General features: G+C 44.7%; 1 protein-coding gene across 11 annotated transcripts in view; it reads left to right on the forward strand.

Annotated features, from left to right (window-relative positions):
• smad10a (SMAD family member 10a) overlaps positions 1 to 22,594 on the forward strand; it is a 115,522-nt gene that overhangs the window by 25,303 nt on the left and 67,625 nt on the right. For 9 of the 11 annotated variants that reach the window (XM_048525512.2, XM_048525514.2, XM_059643064.1 and 6 more), the window contains exon 2: positions 20,531 to 20,821. In XM_048525512.2, coding sequence (XP_048381469.1) covers positions 20,585 to 20,821 — 237 coding nt within the window. In that variant the 5' untranslated portion in view covers positions 20,531 to 20,584. The remainder of the gene's footprint in view (positions 1 to 20,530; positions 20,822 to 22,594) is intronic. The other 2 variants (XM_059643061.1, XM_048525515.2) reach the window with 1 other exon arrangement.

A 22,594-nucleotide genomic window follows, 5' to 3' on the forward strand; every position in this document is an offset into this window, starting at 1 on the left:
CTTCTGTGTCTAAATATTCTATGAAATTTGACATGAAATGATGATGTACAGCATTGTTGTAGAAATATTGAGCAGTTTTTTTCAGATGCAATAATTGTTTTCTCCTAGAAATGTATTTTATTGGTCTGATCCTTTGTAGCCTGTAGATCACATGTTGAACCCGCGCCAAGCCTACAATTGATACATCGGCATAATTGCTCTATTTGTCTAGTTCAAAACTATGAAACAGGGAAAAATATTTTGGAAACAAAAATGAATGTCCTGGACCAGCCATAAGTGGAACCCTCACTGTACTTTTATTGCCTGCCTTTCCTACTTTTGAAGTCACGGTTCCTGTGGATTATTACGCTTGTTTTGCGGGCTAGATGTAATCTGCTGTGGAGGGATTTGAGAGTTCTGGATTTAACTTGTTTTGTGGATCTGGGTTGTTCATTCACTAAATTCTTGTACTGTTTAATGGACACAGTTTATGAATGTTGATGTCTACAGATCAGCAATTGTATGCTGAAGCTTATTTTTCTGAGGAAATTAATCATTCATCTTGTAGTCAATGAGATAAAGAACAAACATTGATTTAAGTCATTTCTTAAACAGGAGCATAAAATCCTTTGGCTAAGCAACTCTTCATCGAAACATCCCTCTTCCAATTTTTCCTTTTGTTTTGTCTAGTATATAGTCTAATGAGCTATAATTAGCACATGATCCAATTTAATTCAGTATTCAAACAAGGCAATGAGGAGTGGCACTGTCAATCCATATAATTAGCATCATTGACAGTGTAAATTGAGGCGGTGTCTGACTCCTGCCTGCTTGGAGCACCAGATGTATGACTAAAGAGTGCAGATAGCCACACAAGATGCTGGAAATGCAGTGTTTAGTTTTGGTTCTGTTACTTCCTTTTGGTTTTCATCAGACCTTTGATTTTCTAGTGCTTAATGCTTCTAACTACATTTATTTAAAAATACTTTGAAAGTAACATGACTATATTCTTGTCAATTCCATTTCCTGTGTCAGACAGCAAAATTATATTTGTATTGTGACCTTAAAATTTAAAAGCTTCTGTACTTCACAGATGTTTTATGAAACTAACACTGAGCTATATAAGGCAATATTAGTCAGCTAACTGGAAGATTGGTCAGAAGGAAAAAGACTTTAAGGAGTACTTCAAATAACAAAGAACAAAGAAAATTACAGCACAGGAACAGGCCTTCGGACCTCCAAGCCTGTGCCACTCTAGGTCCTCTATCTAAACTGGGGCCAAACTGGAAATTTAAGAATGAAGTTAAAGGGAAAGTGAGAATGAGAGGTTAAGAAGGACAACAGAATCAACAGAGCAGAAAACTCAAGAACGGATCGTACAGTATCGCCAAGTGAAATAGGGATTGATAGGAAGGGTGGGGGGAGAAACACATTAAAAATATTAGAAATGAATGCACGAAGCATAAGAAATAAGGTGGATGAGCTTGAGGCTCAGTTGGAAGTTGGCAAGTATGACGTTGTGGGTATAACTGAGACGTGGCTTCAAGTGGACAGGGCCTGGGAAATGTATATTCAAGGCTATACGTGCTATTGAAAAGACAGACTGACGGGCAGAGGGGGTGGGGTAACCCTGTTGGTGAGGAATGATATTCAGTCCCTTGCGAGGGTGGACAGAGTCAGGAGATGTAGAGTCAGTATGGATACAGCTGAGAAATTCTAAGGGTAGAAAGACCCTAATGGGAGTTATCTACAGGCCCCCAAACAGTAGTCAGGAGGTAGGGTGCAGGTTGAATAAAGAGTTGAAATTGGCCTGTCACAAAAGGTATCACTACAGTTGTTATGGGAGATTTCAACTTGCGGGTAGACTGGGAGAATCAGGATGGTACTGGACCCCTAGAAAGGGAGTTTGTCGAGTGCCTCTGAGATGGATTCTTAGAACAGCTTGTGCTGGAGCCTACCAGGGAGGAGGCAATTCTGGATCTGGTGTTGTGCAATGAACCGGATTTGATCAGGGACCTCAAAGTAAAGGAGCCATTAGGAGGTAGTGACCATAATATGATAAGTTTTAGAACATAGAAAAGTATAGCACAGTACAGGCCCTTCGGCCCACGATGTTGTGCCATGGAATAATCCTAATCCAAAAATAAAATAACCTAACCTACATTCCCCTCAATTCACTGCGGTCCATGTGCATGTCCAGCAGTCGCTTAACTGTGACTAATTGACTCCGCTTCCACGACTACCACTGGCAATCTATTCCATGCGCTCACAACTCTCTGGGTGAAGAACCTCCCTCTGACGTCTCCTCTATACCTTCCTCCTAACACCTTTAAAGCTATGACCCCTCGTGGCAGTCTTAATCTGCAGTTTGAGAGGGAGAAGGGAGAATCGGAAGTGTCAGTATTGCAGTTGAATAAAGGTAACAATGGAGCTGTGAGGGAGGAGCTGGCCAAAGTTCAGTGGTTCAATGCCCTCGCAGGGATGGCAGTGGAACAACAATGGCAGGTATTCCTGGATATAATGCAGAAGGTGCAGGATCAGTTCATACCAAAGAGGAAGAAAGATCCTAAGGGGAGGCGGGGGCAGCCGTGGCTGACGAGGGAAGTTAAGGACTCTATAAAGATAGAAAAAGTATAACATAGCAAAGGTGAGCGGGAAGCCAGAGGACTGGGAAAGTTTTAAAGAGCAACAGCACATAACTAAAAAGGCAATACACAGAAAAAATGAGCTATGAAGGAAAACTGGCCAAAAATATAAAGGAGGATAGTAAAAGCTTTTTTAGGTATGTGAAAAGAAAAAAAATGGTTGCGACTAAAATTGGGCCCTTGAAGTCAGAAACGGGTGAATTTATTATGGGGAACAAGGAAATGGCAGATGAGCTGAATAGGTACTTTGCTTGTGTCTTCCCTAGTGAAGACAGATCCAATCTCCCAGATGCAGTAGTGACTGAAGGACCGAGGGTAATGGACGAACTGAAGGGTATTTATATCAGGCAGGAAGTGGTGTTGGATAGATTGTTAGGTCTGAAGGCTGATAAGTCCCCGGGACCTGATGGCCTGCATCCCAGGGTACTTAAGGAGGTGGCTCTAGAAATTGTGGATGCGTTGGTAATTATTTTCCAAGGTTCTATAGATTCAGGATCAGTTCCTGCGGATTGGAGGGTGGCAAATGTTGTCCCACTTTTCAAGAAAGGAGGGAGAGAGAAAACAGGAAATTACAGACCAGTTAGCCTGACGTCAGTGGTGGGAAAGATGCTGGAGTCATTTATAAAAAATGAAATTACGACTCATTTGGATAGCAGTAACAGAATAGGTCAGAGTCAGCATGGATTTACAAAGGGGAAATCGTGCTTGACTAATCTTCTGGAATTTTTTGAGGATGTATCTGTGAAGCTGTACAAGGGAGAACTAGTGGATATAGTGTACCTGGACTTTCAGAAGGCCTTTGATAAAGTCCCGCATAGGAGATTGGTGAACAAAATTAGGGCACAAGGTATTGGGGGAAAAATACTGAGTTGGGTTGAAAATTGGCTGGCCGACAGGAAGCAGAGAGTAGTGATAAACGGATCCCTTTCGGAATGGCAGGCGGTGACCAGTGGGGTACCACAAGGTCCGGTGCTGGGCCCGCAGCTGTTTACGATATATATTAATGATATAGACGAAGGCATTAAAAGTAATATTAGCAAATTTGCTGATGACACAAAGTTGGGTGGCAGTGTGAAATGTGAGGAGGATGTTATGAGAATACAGGGTGACTTGGACAGGCTAGGCGAGTGGACGGATGCATGGCAGAAGCACTTTAATGTGGATAAATGTGTGGTTATACACTTTGGCAAGAACAGGAAGGCAGATTACTATCTCAATGGAGTCACATTAGGTAAAGGGGAAGCACGATGAGATCTAGGTGTTCTTGTACATCAGTCAATGAAAGCAAGCATGCAGGTACAGCAGGCAGTGAAGAAAGCTAATAGCATGCTGGCCTTCATCACAAGAGGAATTGAGTATAGGAGCAAAGAGGTCCTTCTGCAGCTGTACAGGGCCCTGGTGAGACCGCACCTGGAGTCTAGTGTGCAGTTTTGGTCTCCAAATTTGAGGAAGGACATTCTTGCTATTGAGGGAGTGCAGCGTAGGTTCACAAGGTCAATTCCTGGAATGGCGGGACTATCATATTTTGAAAGATTGGAGTGACTGGCCTTGTATACTCCTTGAGTTTAGAAGGATGAGAGGAGATCTGATTGAGACATATAAGATTATTAAGGGATTGGACACTGTAAGCAGGAAGCATGTTTCCGCTGATGGGTGAGTCCAGGACCAGAGGACACAGTTTTAAAAATAAGGGGTAGGCCATTTAGAACAGAGTTGAGGAAAAACCTCTTCATCCAGAGAGTGGTGGATATATGGAATACTCTGCCCCAGAAGGCAGTGGAGGCCAACTCTATGGATGTTTTCAAGAAAGATAGACAGAGCTCTTAAAGATAGTGGAATCAAGGGTTACGGGGCTAAGGCAGGAACAGGATACTGATTGTGGATGATCAGCCATGATCATAATGAATGGTGGTGCTGGCTCGAAGGGCCGAATGGCCCACTCCAGCACCTATTGTCTATAAACCTGTCACCTATTTTCCAAGAATCTGTATCCCTCTGCTCCCTGCCCATTCATGTATCTGTCTAGATACATTTTAAATGAAGCTATCGTGCCCGCCTCTGCCGGTGACGCGTTCCAGGCATCCACCACCCTCTTCGTAAAGAACTTTCCATGTATATCTCCCTTAAACTTTTCCCCTCCCACCTTGAAATCGTGATCTCTTAGTAATTGAGTCCCCCACTCTGAGAAACAGCTTCTTGCTATCCACCCTGTCTATACCTCTCATGATTCTGGTGACCTCTGTCAGGTCCTCCCCTCAAAATCCGTCTTTCTATTGTAAATAATCCTAATCTACTCAACCTGTTGTCATAGCTAGCACCCTCCATACCAGGCAACATCCTGGTGAACCTCCTCTGCATCCTCACCAAAGCATCCACATCTTTTTGGTAATGTGGTATGCAGTATTCCAAATGTGGTCAAACCAAAGGCTTATACAACTGTTTGAGAGGTAGTAGGAACTGCAAGATGCTGGAGAATCTGAGACAACAAGGTGTAGAGCTCCATGAACGTAGCAGGCCAAGCAGCATCAGAGGAGCAGGAAGGCTGACTTTTCGGGCCTACTTGGTAGACTCTCGTCGGACCTCTGCCACCACCTCTATTTCCGAGGCCAACACCACAGACACTGAGGATGCACCTACCATCACCGCTGCTGCTGCTGCCGCCTACCCCACTCTGTCCACCATGGATGCAGACACAAATCTGCCCACCGCAAACACCAATCTAACTCCACCCACTGCCAACACTGCACGACCCACCACCGACGCTAACGTCGCTCCATCCATCACCTCCACAGCCAGCAGCTCCAGAGGAGACAGGTCTTCACCATCCCCCCAGACCTCCCCCTTACTGAGGATGAACGGTCAGTCCTCAGGAAGGGGCTCAGCTTTGTCCCCCTTCACCCACACATCAATGAATACCGATCACGCTTGGACGTTGAACAGTTTTTCCTCCACCTCTGCACGCACTTCTTCAACCGTGGGTCTGATCCCTTCTGCCGCCTCCAACACACCACCTCCTCCAGGACACCACCCCAAGACCACCTACACACCCTCGACCTCTTCATCTCTAACTGCCGTCGAGACATCAATCACCTCAACCTCTCCACCCTGTCACCGACTCCAGCCTCTCCCCCACAGAACTTGCAGCCCTCCGCTCCCTCTGTTCCATAAAACCCACGGACAAGGGAGGCTCACTGGTAGTATGACGTACTGACCTCTACATTGCCAAGGCTACGCGCCAACTCTCCGACACATCCTCCTCCCGCCCACTTGATCATGCCCCCACCCCCAAGCACCAAACCATCATCTCCCAAACCATCCACAAGGTCATCACCTCAGGTGGCTTCCCACACAGCCTCCAACCTCAGCGTTCCCCAACCCTGAATCGCTTGCTTCTATCTCCTTTCCAAATTCCACAAACCTGGCTGCCCTGGTTGACCCATTGTCTCCACCTGCTCCTGTCCCACCAAACTTACCTCCACCAACCTTAGAACATAGAACATTACAGAACAGTACAGGCCCTTCGGCCCTCGATGTTGTGCCGACCTGACATACCGATCTCAAGCCCATCTAACCTACACTATTCCATGTATGTCCATATGCTTGTCCAATGACGACTTAAATGTACCTAAAGTTGGCGAATCTACTACCGTTGCAGGCAAAGCAACGTTCCATTCCCTTACTACTCTCTGAGTAAAGAAACTACCTCTGACATCTGTCCTATATCTTTCACCCCTCGATTTAAAGCTATGCCCCCTCATGCTCGCCGTCACCATCCTAGGAAAAAGGGTCTCCCTATCCACCCTATCTAACCCTCTGATTATTTTAAATGTTTCAATTAAGTCACCTCTCAACCTTCTTCTCTCTAATGAAAACAGCCTCAAGTCCCTCAGCCTTTCCTCATAAGACCTTCCCTCCATACCAGGCAACATCCTAGTAAATCTCCTCTGCACCCTTTCCAAAGCTCCCACATCCTTCTTATAATGCAGTGACCAGAACTGTACGCAGTACGCCAAGTGCGGCCGCACCAGAGTTTTGTACAGCTTCACCATAACCTCTTGGTTCCAGAACTCGATCCCTCTATTAATAAAAGCTAAAACACTGTATGCCTTCTTAACAGCCCTGTCAACCTGGGTGGCAACTTTCAAGGATCTGTGTACATGGACACCGAGATCTCTCTGCTCATCTACACTACTAAGAATCTTACCATTAGCCCTGTACTTTGCCTTCCGGTTACTCCTACCAAAGTGCATCACCTCACACTTGTCTGCATTAAACTCCATTTGCCACCTCTCAGCCCAGCTCTGCAGCTTACCTATGTAACCTTGACTCTCTTTTTTTCCCTCTTGGTCCAGGAACTCCCTACCTATGTCTGTGACACCACCCATGCCCTCCACCTCCTCCAGAACCTCCAATTCCCTGGTCCCCAACACCCCATCTTTACCATGGATGACCAGTACTCCTCCACTGACACCCTCATCCACTTAGTCGATCTCGTCCTCACCCTCAACAACTTCTCTTTCAATTCCTTCCTCTTCCTACAGACAAAGTGGGTGGCCGTGGGCCCAAGCTATGCCTGCCTCTTTGTAGGTTAAATGGAACAATCCCTCTTCCAGAGCTACAGTGGCCCTTAACCCCACCTCTTCCTCCGTTACATGGATGACTGTATCGGCACCACCTCATGCTCCCACGAGGAGCTCAAACAGTTCATCCACTTCACCAACACCTGCCACCCCTACTCGAAGTTCACCTGGACCATCTGTAACACCTCTCTCACCTTCCTGGACCCCTCTGTTTCCATCTCTGGCAACCACCTAGAAACTGATATCCATTTCAAGCCACTGACTCCCACAGCTACATAGAATACGCCGCCTCCCACCCACTTTCCTGCAAAGCTTCCGTCCCCTCTTCCCAATTCCTTCGCCTCCGCCCCGTCTGCTCCCAGGATGAGGCATTCCACTTCCATACAGCTCAGATGTCCTCGTTTTTAAAGGACCCGCAACTACCCCCACCCCAGTGGTCAGGAGCGCCTTCAACCATGTCTCCCGCAACTAATCCCTCACACCCCTTCCCCGCAATCACAACCAAAACAGAGTCCCCCTCATTCTCACGTACCACCGATCCAAAGCATCCTCCTCCGACACTTCCGCCATCTGCAACCCGACCTCACCACCAAAGACATATTTCCCTCCTCACCCTTATCTGTTTTCTAGACGGACCAATCCCTCCATAACTCCCTAGTACGCTACACACTCTCCTCCAGACCCACCACACCCAGCGCTTTTCCCTGCAACCGCAGGAAGTGCTACACTTGCCCCCACACCTCTCCCCTCACCTCTAACCCAGGCCCCAAGAAGACTTTCCACACCTGCACGTCTGCTAATGTGATATACTGCATCCGCTGTTCCCGTTGTGTCCTCCTCTACATCAGGGAAGCCAAGCAGAGGTTTGGGGACTGCTTTGCAGAACACGTACGCTCGATTCACACTAAACAAGTGCACCTCCCAATCATGAACCATTTCAACTCCCCCCTCCTGTTCCTCACGTGACATGTCCATCCTGGGCCTCCTGCAGTGCCACAACGATACCACCTGAAAGTTGCATGAACAGCAACTCGTATTCTGCTTGGGAACCCTGCACCCCAATGGTATCAATGTGGACTTCACAAGCTTCAAAATCTCCCCCCCCCTCCTACTGCATCCCAAAACCAACCCAGCTCGTCCCTTCTTCCCACCTATCCCTCCTTCCACCTCAAGCCCCGCCCCTATCTCCTACCTACTAATGTCATCCTGCCCCCTTAACCTCCATCCTCCCTGGGCTGACCTATCTCTTCCCTAACTCCCCACCTCCACTCCCCTTTACTGGCTCCATCCCCGCCTCTTTGAACTGTCTGTCTCCTCTCTCCATCTTTTATCCGCCTCCACCCTCTCCCTATTTATTTCAGATCCCTCTTCCCCCTCCCCCATTTCTGAAGAAGGGTCCAGGCCCAAAACATTAGCCATGCTGCTCCACTGATGATGCTTGGCCTGCTGTGTTCATCCAGCTCTGCACCTTGTTATCTCCCATACAACTGTAACATGACCTGCCAACTCTTGTACTCAATACCTTGTCCGATGAATGAAAGCATGCCGTATGCTGCCTTGCCCACACTATCGGCCTGTGTTGCCACATTCAGGGTACAATGGACCTGAACACCCAGATCTCTCTATGCATCAATTTTCCCCAGGGCTTTTCCATTTACCATATAGTTCACTCTTGAATTTGATCTTCCAAAATGCATCACCTCATGTTTGCCTGGATTGAACTCCGTCTGCCACTTCTCCACTCAACTCTCCAGTCTATCTATATTCTGCTGCATTCTCTGATAATCCCCTTCACTATCTGCTACTCCACCAATCTTAGTGTCATCTGCAAACTTGCTAATCAGACCATTTATATCTTCCTCCAAATCATTTATGCATATCACAAACAACAGTGGTTCCAACACGGATCCCTGTGGAACACCACTGGTCACAGTTCTCCATTTTGAGAAACTCCCTTCCACTACAACTCTGTTTCCTGTTGCCCAGCCAGTTCTCTATCCATCTAGCTAGTACACCCTGGACTTTTTCCATCAGCCTACTATGGGGAACCTTCTCAAATGCCTTACTGAAGTTCTTGCATATGACATCTGCAGCCTTTCCCTCACCTGTCAACTTTGTCACTTCCTCCAAGAATTCCAGCAAGTTGGTAAGACATGACCTTCCCTGCACAAAACTATACTGCCTATCACTAATAAGCCCATTTCCTTCCAAACATAAATAGATCCTACCCTTCAGTATCTTCTGCAGCAGCTTCCCCACCACTGATGTCAGGCTCACCGGTCTGTAATTGCCTGGATTATCCTTGCCACCCTTCTTAAACAAGGGGATAACATTAGCAATTCCCCAGTCCTCCGGGACCTCACCTGTGCTCAAGGATGCTGCAAAGATATCTGTTAAGGCCCCAGCTATTTCTCCCCTCACTTCCCTCAGAACCTGGGATAGATCCCATCCGGACCTGGGGACTTGTCCACCCTATTACCCTTTAGAATGCCCAAGCATCCATATCCTGGGATATTTAGTTGCCAATCTTGCCCTTCCCTCAACCAAGTCTCAGTAATAGCAATGATATCATACTCCCAAGTACTTATCCAAGCCCGATCTAATAGCAATCAGTAATAGCAATGATATCATACTCCCAAGTACTAATCCAAATCTTACCTACTACATTTCCCGCATTAAAACAAATGTACCTCAGACCACCTGTCCCTTTGCGTTCATCATCTGCTCTCTGCCTACTGTTCCCCTTAGTCACACTGACTTCATTATCTAGTTCCTTGCAGGCTTTAGTTACTACCTCCTTACTGTCCTCTAACCTCTTCATTTGGTTCCCATCCCCCAGCCACATTAGTTTAACCCTCCCCAACAGCATTAGCAAATGCACCCCCTAAGAATTGGTTCCAGTCCTGCCCAGGTATCGACTATCCCACTTGTAATAGTCCCACCTCTCCCAGAACCGGTCCGAATGTCCCAAAATCTGAACCCCTCCCTGCTGCACCATCTCTCAAGGCACTCATTTATCCGGCCTATTCTTTCGTTTCTCCTCTGACAAGCATGTGGCACTGGTAGCCATCCTGAGGTCCTACTTTTTAACTTGGCTCCTAACTCCCTAAGTTCTGCTTGTAGGACCTCATCCTGTTTTTTACTTGTATCATTGGTGCCTATATGCACCATGACAGCTAGCTGTTCACCCTCCCCCTTCAGAATGTCCTGCTTTCGATCTGACTCATGCCTGACCCGTGCACCTGGGAGGCAACATACCGTTCGGGATAATAGGAACTACAGATACTGGAGAGTCCGAGATAACAAGGTGTAGAGCTGGATGAACAGGCCCAAAATGTCAGCTTTCCTGCTTCTAAGATGCTGCTTGGCCTGCTGTGTTTATCCAGCTCTACACCTTGCTATTGCCATTCGGGAGTCTTGTTTTTCGACCACAGAACCGCCTGTCTACACCCCTTACAATCGAATCCTCTATGATATAGCCCTTCCACTCTTTTTCCCGTTCTTCTGTACAGCAGAGCCAGCCACGGTGCCAACCATGAACCTGGCTACTGCTGCCTTCCCCTGGTGAGCCATCTCCCCCAACAGGATCCAAAATGGTGTATCTGTTTTGGAGGGAGATGACCACAGGGGACACCTGCACTGCTTTCATGCTTTTTCTGTGCCATTTGGTCATCATTCCCTTTCTCCATCAGCGATCCTAATTTGCACTGTGACCAATTTGCTGAACGTGCTATCCATGAATTCCTCACTATTGTGGATGCTCCAAAGTGAATCCGTCCGCAGCTCCAGAGCCATCATGTGGTCTAACGAGCTGCAGCTGAACACACTTCTTGCACATGTAGGAGTCAGGGACGTCAGCCGCGTCCCTGAGCTCCCACATTGAGTAACAGGAGCATAACACAGGCCTGGGATCTCCTACCATTTTAACTCTTAAGTTTAACTCAGTCCTGCTAGAATATCAATACTAGATAAATGAAATGAAAAAAATTTACCAAATAACTCTATTTACCAGCATGCCATTTTAAAAAAAAATCTTAAAGTATGGGAACACTTAGGAGGCAGCAATCATAATATGGTGGGGTTCAGTCAGCAGTTTGAAAGAGAGAAGGCAAAATCGGATGTAATGGTGTTACAGTTAAATAAAGGTAATTACAGGGGCATGAGAGAGGAATTGATGAAAATCAACTGGAAGCATAGCCAGCCGGGAAGACTGTAGAGCAACAATGGCAGGAGTTTCTGGGTGTAATTGAGGACACAGTATAGAGGTTAAGCCCAAAGAAAAGAAAGATTATCGGGGGTGGTGGGGAGGGGGGCGCAGTGGTGGGGGGATTAGACAGCCATGGCTGTCATAGGAAGTCAGGAAATGTATCAAAGAAAAAGAGACAGCCTATAAAGTGGCCAAGAGCACTGGGAAATCAGAAGATTGGGAAGGCTACAAAAACAGAGGATAACAAAGAGCGAAATAAGGAAAGAGAGGATCAAATATGAAGGTAGGCTAGCCGGTAATATTAGAAATGATAGTAAAAGTTTCTTTCAATACATATGAAACAAACGAGAGGCAAAAGTAGACATTGGGCCGCTCCAAGGCTAGTGATGGGAGATAAGGATATAGCTGAAGAACTTAATAAGTACTTTGCATCAGTCTTCACAGTGGAACACCTGAGTAATATCCCAACAATTATCCTAAAAGACATTAAGGTGGACAAGTCCCCAGGTCCGGATGGGATCTATCCCAGGTTACTGAGGGAAGCGAGAGAGGAAATAGCCGGGGCCCCAACAGATATCTTTGCAGTGTCCTTAGACACGGGTGAAGTCCCAGAGGACTGGAGACTTGCTAATGTTGTCCCCTTGTTTAAAAAGGGCAGCAAGGATAATCCAGGTAATTATCGACGGGTGAGCCTGACGTCAGTGGTAGGGAAGCTACTGGAGAAGATACTGAGGGATAGGATGTATTCCCATTTGGAAGGATAGGCAACATGGTTTTGTACAGGGAAGGTCATGTCTTACCAACTTAATAGAATTCTTTGAGGACGTGACAAAGTTGATTGATGAGGGAAAGGCCGTAGATGTCATATACATGGACTTCAGTAAGGCGTTTGATAAGGTTCCCCATGGCAGGCTGATGGAGAAAGTGAAGTCATATGGGGTCCAGGGTGTGCTAGCTAGATGGATAAAAAAACTGGCTGGGCAACCGGAGACAGAGGGTAGTAGTAGAAGGGAGTTTCTCAAATTGGAGACCTGCAACCACTGGTGTTTAACAGGGATCTGTGCTGGGACCACTGTTGTTTGTGATACATGTAAATGATCTGGAGGAAGGTGTAGGTGGTCTGATTAGCAAGTTTGCTGATGACACTAAGATTGGTGGAGTAGCTGATAGTGAAGGGGACTGTCAGAAATTACAGCAGAATATAGATAGACTGGAGAGTTGGGCAGATAAACGGCAGATGGAGTTCAATCTGGGCAAATGCGAGGTGATGCATTTTGGAAGATCAAATTCAAGGGTGAACTATACAGTAAATGGAAAAGTCCTAGGGAAAATTGATGAAGAGAGAGATCTGGGTGTTCAGGTCCATTGTTCCCTGAAGGTGACAACGCAGGTCAACAGGGTGGTCAAAAAGGCATATGGCATGCTTTCCTTCATTGGGCGGGGGATTGAGTACAAGAGTTGGCAGGTCATGTTGCAGTTGTGTAGGACTTTGGTTCGGCCACATTTGGAGTACTGCGTGCAGTTCTGGTCGCCACATTACCAAAAGGATGTGGATGCTTTGGAGACGGTGCAGAGGAGGTACACCAGGATGTTGCCTGGTATGGAGGGTGCTAGCTATGAAGAGAGGTTGAATAGATAAGGATTATTTTCATTAGAAAGACAGAGATTGAGGTCTACAAAATCATGAGGGGTATAGACAGGGTGGATAGGAAAAAGCTTTTTCCCAGAGTGGGGGACTCAGTTACTAGGGGTCATGAGTTCAAAGTGAGAGGAGAAAGTTTCAGGGAGATGTGCGTGGAAAGTTCTTTACACAGAGGTTGGTGGGTTCCTGGAATGCATTGCCAGCAGAAGTGGTAGACGCAGACACGTTTCTTTGTTTGTTTTGTTTCTTTATTTGAGAGTCAGGGGCAGAGTTGAATATGGTAGGCATTACAAAAGAGAAAGTGCTAGTAAACCTAAAAGATCTAAAAATTGATAGATTTCCTGGCCCTGATGGGCTACATCCTAGAGTTCTGAGGGAGGTGGTTGAGGCAATAGCGGAGGTGTTGTTTGTGATCTTTCAAAAGTCACTGGAGTCAGGGCAAGTCCCAGATGATTGGAAAATGGCTGTTGTAACCCCCTCCTTTAAGAAAGGATCAAGACAAAAGATGGAAAATTATCGGCCGATTAGCCTAACCTCGGTTGTTAGTAAAATTCTAGAATCCATTGCTAAGGATGAGATTTCTAAATGCTTAGAAGTGCCGGGTGGGATTAGAACAAGTCAGCATGGATTTAGTAAGGGAAGGTCGTGCCTGACATAGAGCAAAGAAACCTACAGCACAGGAACAGGCCCTTCGGCCCTCCAAGCCTGCGCCGATCAAGATCCTCTCTCTAACCTGTCATCTATTTTCTAACGGTCTGTGTCCATTTGCTCCCTGCCTATCCATGTACCTGTCCAAATATATATTAAAAGATGCCAACTGTCTGCGTCTACCACCTCCGCTGGCAACGCGTTCCAGGCACCCACCACCCTCTGTGTAAAGAACTTACCACGCAAATCTCCCTGAAACTTTCCTCCTCTCACTTTGAACTCATGACCCCTAGTAATTGAGTCCCCCACTCTGGGGGGGAAAAAGCTTTTTGCTATCTATCCTGTCTATACTCCTCATGATTTTGTAGACCTCAATCTCTGTCTTTCTAATGAAAATAATCCTAATCTACTCAACCTCTCTTCATAGGACCCTCCATACCAGGCAACACCCTGGTGAACCTCCTCTGCACCCTCTCCAAAGCATTCACATCCTTTTGGTAATGTGGCGACCAGAACTGCACACAGTACTCCAAATGTGTCCAAACCAAAGTCCTATACAACTGCAACGTGACCTGCCAACTCTTGTACTCGATCCCCCGCCCAATGAAGGAAAGCATGCCATATGCGTTTTTGACCACCCTATTGACCTGCGTTGTCACCTTCAGGGAACAATGGACCTGAATCCCAGATCTCTCTGTTCATCAATTTTCCCCAGGACTTTTCCATTTACTGCATAGTTCACCCTTGAATTTGATCTTCCAAAATGCATCACCTCGCGTTTGCCCGAACAAACCTGTTAGAATTCTTTGAGGATGTAACAAGTAGGTTAGGCTAGGGAAACCCAGTGGATGTTATCTATCTGGACTTCCAAAAGGTCTTTGATATGGTGTCTCACGGGAGGCTGCTGAGTAGGGTGAAGACCCGTGGTGTTCGAGGTGAACTGCTGGCATGGATTGTGGATTTGCTGTCTGACAGAAGGCAGAGAGTTGGGATAAAAGACTTTTTTTTGGAATGGCAACCGGTGACAAGTGGTGTCCCATAGGGTTCAGTGCTGGGGCCACAGCTGTTCACTTTTTTTTTATTTATTACTGATCTGGATGAAGGGACTGGGGGCCTTCTGGCGAAGTTTGCCGATGATATGAAATTAGGTGGACAGGCAGGTAGTGCTGAGGAAGTGGGGAGGCTGCAGAAAGATTTAGACAGTTTAGGGGAGTGGTCCAGGAACTGGCTGATGAAATTCAACGTGTGCAAATGCAAGGTCTTGCACTTTCAAAAAAAGAATACAAGCATGGACTATTCTCTAAACGGTGAGAAAATTCATAAAGCTGAAGTACAAAGGGATCTGGGAGTGCTAGTCCAGGATTCTCTAAAGGTTAACTTGCAGGTTGAGTCCGTGATTAAGAAAGCAAATGTAATGTTATTTATATCGAGGGTTGGAATATAAAAGCATTGATGTGCTTCTGAGACTTTATAAAGCTCTCGTTAGGCCCCATTTAGAACACTGTGTCCAATTTTGGGATCCACACCTCGGGAAGAATGTACTGGCACTGGAGCGTGTCCAGCGGAGATTCACAAGGATGATCCCTGGAATGGGAGGCCTAACATACGATGAACGGCTGAGGATCCTGGGATTGTACTCATTAGAGTTTAGAAGGTTGAGGGGAGATCTAATAGAAACTTAGAAGATAATGAATGGCTTAGAAAGGGTGGACGCTGGGAAGTTGTTTCCGTTAGGTGGGGAGAATAGGACCCATGGGCACAGCCTTAGAATTAGAGGGGGTCAATTTAGAACGGAAACGAGGAGACATTTATTCAGCCAAAGTGTGGCGGGCCTGTGGAATTCATTGCCGCAGAGAGCAGTGGAGGCCGAGACGTTCAGTGTCTTCAAGGCAAAGATCAATAAATTCTTGATCTCGCAAGGAATTAAGGGCTACGGGGAGAGTGCAGGTAAGTGGAGTTGAAATGCCCATCAGCCGTGATTAAATGGTGGAGTGGACTTACTGGGCCGACTTGCCTTACTTCCACTCCTATGTCTTATGGTCTTATGGAAACCTTACCTTATCAACACACCAGGGTCTTTTTTGTTTGGCCAGAGGAGGAGAGCGGGTGGGAGACACTACACGTATAGTGCCCAAATATATCAGTTCACTCACCTAACCAGAGCGCAATTTGATGACTCCCACTCAGCTCCACTGCTGAAATGAAGAAGGGGAAAAGTAGAGAGACTCAGTCGTCTAGAAACAGAATTCCAGAGTTATGGGCCTTGATGTCAAAGGCGTGATCACCGAAACGGGGAAAGCTTGAATACAGACTTCAGATGAGTGCAAATATGAGAGTCAGATGTTTATAGCACATAAGGAGGCCATTCAGCCCATCAAGTCTGTGCCACTCCAAAAAATATGACTGCATGAATCCCATTTTCCAACTCTTGGCCCATAGCCTTGAATGCTATGGCGGTGCAAGTATATGTCTGAATACTGCCAATCACAGTGATATGGATTGGGGAACTGAAGCAATTTTAAAACAAGTGTGATAGGTTTGAAATTGAGACATTGTTTACCCGTTTGGCTCAGTTTTATGTTTGGAAGGCTTTTTAAAATATTGTTTATGGGATGTGGGGTCTTTGCAAGCTAGTATTTATTGCACATCCTACCTGTCTTTGATAAGGTGATGTTAATTTGTTGCTGAACTACAACAGACCTTGGGATGTAGAGGCACCTATGAGCAAGGGAAATAAGCTGTTAACAAAGAACAAGAATAACACGAGATGTTTGAAAATGCCATAGAACTTGCTTAAATGTTAGCTTAGTATTTGAAGTTTGCAGCGTCATTGTTTGTTGCACAGACAGAGAGAATTGCATATTTCACACTACATTAAATTTCACCAAAAAAATTGACTTTTCTGCCTGAAGATGTGTAGTTTACTGTCCACGTCTTAGAGTCTTGTCATTTTTGGATCTTACCTGTGGCTCGTGTAGGGAGCCCAAAGTAGTCTTGCGTTGCTTTGAAAAAGGCGCATACACACACTGCATCTGGGTGATGAGTTAAACTGTCTCAACCTTAACTCTCCTCCACTTGTTCTTCAGCCTAATGGGGATTTTTTTGCCTTAGCTTTGCCTGTCGTGTGAGCAAGCTATTTGTGAGTTTAGATCCCGTTGTCAGGCTTAAAATGCTGTCACTTTACATTCAATGATTTTATATTTCTCTATGTCACTATCAGACCAGTCCTAGTGTCTTTTATTAGCAAATCCAAAGATTTTTATTAGCAAGTCCTGGCATGAAAATGTGTTGTCTTGAATTTTTAGTGATGTGACCATCCGTTCCTGTCATTTCTATTGGTTTGTTCTCAACATCGAGCAATGCAGCACAGAACAGGCCCTTTTGGCCCTCTGTTGCGCTGACCTGTAAACTAATCTAGGGGCCTGGTTGTCGTCGTCATCCTTGGCATTAAAATCCATGAGATAATGTCTTTGAGGTAATACACTTGCTAGATTACGATATGGACTGGACCAAACCCCGTGAAAAAATATTCATGGTCTAGACGCCCTAACTTTTTTTTCTTATTTTAAAGGCAAATATAAGGTGTTGCATTCCACATGCAATTCGATTGGTCAAACTACACAACATTAAGCAAAACCTACTTTATTCATACACTATAGCTAAAATACAACAAAAATAACTAATTTTAGAATAACTTAACTTGATTGGAAAATTTTCCAGAATAATTATTTAACTACTCAACAGTATCCCATAAACACACCCTTGGTAAAACAGATTGTCTCACATGCAATTCTAGCAACAAGAGGAGAACCCCCAACTTTTAGCTGTAACCAGGAGATGAAAAGCTGCTTCCACATCTACCTTCGAGACCCCAGCAACTGCTACTGAAAAACACTCAAAATCCTGGTTCTTTGGGAGCTTGGCCCCACTCATTAAGGCTGCTTTTATTGTTCCACCTGTTTCTTTTAACAACACAAGGTCTCAAACTGTTTATTCTAGTGGCCCGAGTAGACTGCTTGTCTCCCCTCTCTCAACCTTTCTTCATTTAAAACAAATCCAGGATGGAATACACCTCTTAAAGCCATAGTATTGTCACAAATGTCTAAGTTTGAAGAGAAAATTTCTTTTAGTTTGCTCTCAGTAGGTGCATAAATGCTGATGAGTTTGGAAAAGTATTATCGTTGAGCTTAAAATGAGTGCCTGGGGATGCTGATTGTTAGCAGGGAGTTTATGAAGTTTTTTTCATTTCCTTTGTGATAGCAAAGCTGACTCATGACTCCTGTGTTATTGTTCTGATTTTCCTTTTCTAGGTGCAAGGATAATTACTATTACGTTCTTTTGATTTGCCAACTTCCACGACTAAATCTCGCTAGAGGCGACCATGTCAGTGTGTGGGTGTCAAGAGTTTGTGGGCCCCCTTAGCCATTACCCTTAGATCAAATGAGGGGGGATTCCCTTTTGCCCTTCCAAACACTAATGGACTTTTCTTGAGAGTTGGAGAAATTTCTTCAAAATTTACTTTTTTTGTTTCTTCTCTCATAAATGGTGTAGTTAGAAGACAAGTTGCAGTGCGTATAGCTTTGTTCTGGCTTTTTGGGATAGGTTTCTTAGACCAGATGGTGTTTTATGTCCTTTGGTGTGTATGCATCAAATCATATTCACGTGATAAGATGCTGATTTTTCAGTAGCCTGACATGTTTCCTTTGAATTTAGATACAGTGATGTGAGGTAGATGTTTGATTGATTAGGAGTAACTCTTTTGTGCAAACTGTTGAATAAATTTAGGCAAAAAGATATAGTTTGAGATAAATTGTTTGACAATATTAAAGTCACAAGTTGAAATTGAATGTTACGATGACTGATTTTTAGTTTTTCTCACGCTGGTAAACAGCTTCTTGCTCTGGACAAAGGTTAAGAATGAAAAGCTGATGCTAAGTCTGGTATGCATGGTGCAACAGTTTGCTAATCCTCCCTGCAGACTTTTCTCTCATCCAGGTAGACAGTACGGAACTTCTTCATTCTTGTCGGCTTAGGACAAAAGAAAAGTGTCTTCTGGTAGTCCACCTGGCTGCCCAACTCTTCGTCACCGTTCTGCTGTCCGTTATGTGTCCTTCCTCACCCAACTGTTTGGATGTGTTGTTTCTTCCCAGACCCAATGGGCCTTCTCTGTACCATAAACCTCAAAGACATTATGCCTCATGCCCATCTACCTGCAGCTCAATGTTTGAACCTTTCCAGATAGGTTTCCGCTCTTGCTGCAGCACTGCCATAACCAGTCATGACTCTGCTGTTTCTGTCCATAGTTGACCACTCCATTCCCCAACAGTGCTTCTTCCATAACAGGGCATCAGGTGAGATTCCAATCCACCCAGCTATACCAAGAGAATTTCCTGCAATGGCTCGTTTGCCAGTTCTGCACCCTTACTACTTGTGTCCTCCAAGTAACAATTCTTTAGAGCAAATCCACCCATCCCAAACAATTTATCATGTTGTCCAAGTTGACACTGTCTGAAAACGTACCATGCGTGGGTACGTTGATGCAATCCAGCAGAAATGAAGTCCCTGGTCTCTTGAACCTGGCATTGTCCCTGTCTCGTTGGGCTGCCTGTCAAACATCCAGTATTGAACGAAATGAAATGTGTTTCGATAAAATATTGAGAAGACCAAAGCCACAGTCTTCTGCCCTCTAAACTTCGATTTCGTTCTTCTACCTCGCAGTTGTCTGTGATCCAGATGATTCACAATATTGAACCTGTCTGGGAATGAGCTATGTTTTTACTCTATTTCCCTCCTCATCAAGACCGACTTGTCAACTCACCTACCTTCACATTTTCCTCAGGCCATCTGCCACTGAATATTTTATCCATACTGTACAATCCCAAGACAGTGTCTGATTGACAAACTTTCATTCTCTATTGATGAACTGATCCAAAACTGCTGCCCATTTGCTACTTTGCAGCTGATCCATTCATTACCTCTGTGCTGAAGGGAAGGTGATGGCCTAGTGGTATTATCACTGGACTGTTAATCTAGGGATCCAGATAATATTCTGGGACTCTGGTTCGAATTCTGCGACAACAGCTGTTGGAATTTGAACTCCATATCTGAAATTAAGAGCCTAAAGATCGTGAATCCATTGTCGACAGTCAGAAAAACCCATCTGATTCAGTGATGTCCTTTAGGAAACGAAACTGCCATCCTTATCCAGTCTAGCCTACATGTGGTTCCAGACCCACAGCAACGTATTTGACTCTGAACTGCCCTCTGGGCAATTAGGGATGGGCAATAAATGCTGCCTAGCCAGCGATGCACTGATCCCGTGAATGAATAAAGAAAAAAAATTGGACTAGGTTTGTTCTTGATTTTTAAATGTTTCATTGTTTTCAGATCACTATGTCCACTCCGCCTCCCTATCATTGTGGCCTCCTCCAACGTGACAACCTTCCAGAATATCTGCAGTACTCCAGCTTTGGCCATCTGTATGCTTTTAGACTTCCATGGCTTCACTGTTCATGGCCGTGCATTCACTGTCTGTGCTCAGCAATCCCACTTTCAACTATTCTTTTAAATCTCCTCATTTTAAAGACTGCTGTTAAACCTACTTCTTTAAGCTTTAAGACACACCCCACTGTCTCCTTTTTATTCAGTCTCTATTGTTTTTGTCTGGTTTGCAATCCTGAGGTTACATGGGATGTTTTACTTTGTTAAAGATGTTATATAATTGTTGTTTGAACTGGTAATCTTCTGTCTCAAGGCAAGAGTATAACAGACTGAGCCAAGTTTATTTGTGTGTGACTAATTTTACTAATGGATGTAACTTGTTTTCTAGAACCTTGTCTAAGCTACACTTGTTTCCTGGCTTGCTACAGGAGCAAGCTGCGCCATGTCTTTGAACCCTCCCACCAGCAATGACGCATGCCTGAGCATCGTGCACAGTCTGATGTGCCATCGACAAGGTGGTGAGAATGAGACCTTTGCTAAACGTGCCATTGAGAGTTTAGTGAAAAAGCTCAAAGAAAAGAAAGATGAATTGGACTCACTGATTACAGCTATTACAACCAATGGAGCACATCCCAGCAAATGTGTTACAATCCAGCGGACCCTAGATGGAAGACTACAAGTAAGTGCAAATATGATGTGTAGATTTTATAGTAGTGCTGTTCATGTAAAATATCTTTGCTTCATGGACGCACTTTTTAAAGGGTGGTGGCTTTACAGCAGCTATTCTAAATTAGCAATGCTTTTTGGGAACCATGAAACAAATGGCAGTTTATCAACCGATTGCCAAATACGTTTGGATATAGGTAAAATATTCTGCTTCTCAGTCACCATCAATAGCCCTTGTTCCCAAATTAGCTTTCCATGAAAGCACGAGATAGAACACCTTTCCTTTCCTCCTCACTAAGGCCCCAAATATTGCTGACAATTAAAACAATGGTGACTTCTATTTTGTGTGCTCTATTCACTGTTCCCAACATGATGTGCCTTGTTGAGGAGACCATGTAGAGAGGACGCTGGGTGACTACTTTACAGGAGACCTCCATGGCTCAGAGGTTCTAGTCACCTGTCATTTAAATTGTGCAGCACGCTCACCTCTCTATTCTCTGGCTTCTGAAATCTTCCATTAAAGCTCAGTGTAAGTTTGAGACACAATATATCTTTTCAGTGAGAACTTTACTGTGGCTCACTACTTCCTTTTCATTGGCTATTAAGGGTGATCAATGAGACTTGACTCCAGCTCCCATTCGAAGCAGTTTATTTTCTTACTTGGTACCAAGGAGAGTGAGTGTCGATCTCCACCGGCACCTGACTCTGCTAATACAGAGTATAACAATCTCCTTTATACCATTAACTTCAGAGCAGGGTGTTCCTGTGACATCTTGTGTTTGTCGATTCGTTCATTGTAAGCTTAAAGAAAACAGACGCTGCTTGAGGTAACAGGAATGCTGTCTTAGAGATACCTTAATAGTTACTTCTTCAAATGCCCTTTGGCATGCAGCTAGCATAGGGAGTGATTTACAGTTTGATTGAAGGTCTAACTTATCAGTAACTAGGCTCCACAGGGATACAAGGGACATCTCTAATTCAGCCTAAAACCTTGGTATAGTGACAGTATATCAAGAGATCCTCCTGTAGCTATAGCTAAGATAACATGCACATAGTGATAACGCAGTCTGAGTAACTACCTCCTGACTTCTGCTAAGCTCATTAAAACCTGACATGCTAAACTAATTAAAAAATCTTCCTCTACACCATCAATTTCTCCCATGTCTGCCATTTCTGTCTTGGCCTAAATTCCCATCTGCCTTCGTGATGTAAAATATTTTTCTTCCACACCAATATGTTGATCACACGAACAAAAAGCTTCTGTCAAATCCTCATACAGTCTTATATTCCATCTATTTGTGTGTGACATTGACTTCCTCTGTCTATCTTACATAAGCCCACCTGTTCCTGGGCAAAGTATAATAAGCCACCTTTTGTAGTAATATGCTACCTTTTCTTTCCTATAAATTCTGTTGCTGGTATTGCTGCATCCTTTGCCCCAATTTCTTAGTTCCTGACTGGAATAGGGAGTGTCAGACAGGCACTGTCAATTACAATACTTTTATAATTGGCCTTCCAGTCTTGGCTGTGTAATAAGTCAATTGTTCATGGAGTGCTGTGAGTTATTTGTGATTGGTCACTTTGAATATTGGTGGGAAATGGTTATTGTAAAGTCACAAATCAAATTGTTAAAACCCATTGAATCGCAGCATACACAGTTGCCCTGTTCTCATGAAAGCTGTATAGCTGCAAAAATATGCCTGTCAACACATCACAATAGCATGGGCTGTGGTCATAATGCTTCTTTACTTGGCTGGTGTAAACCTGAGAGTTTGTTTTGCTGTTG

The sequence above is a fragment of the Stegostoma tigrinum genome, chromosome 47 (assembly GCF_030684315.1).
Source record: "Stegostoma tigrinum isolate sSteTig4 chromosome 47, sSteTig4.hap1, whole genome shotgun sequence".
Classification (NCBI taxonomy): Eukaryota; Metazoa; Chordata; class Chondrichthyes; order Orectolobiformes; family Stegostomatidae; genus Stegostoma; species Stegostoma tigrinum.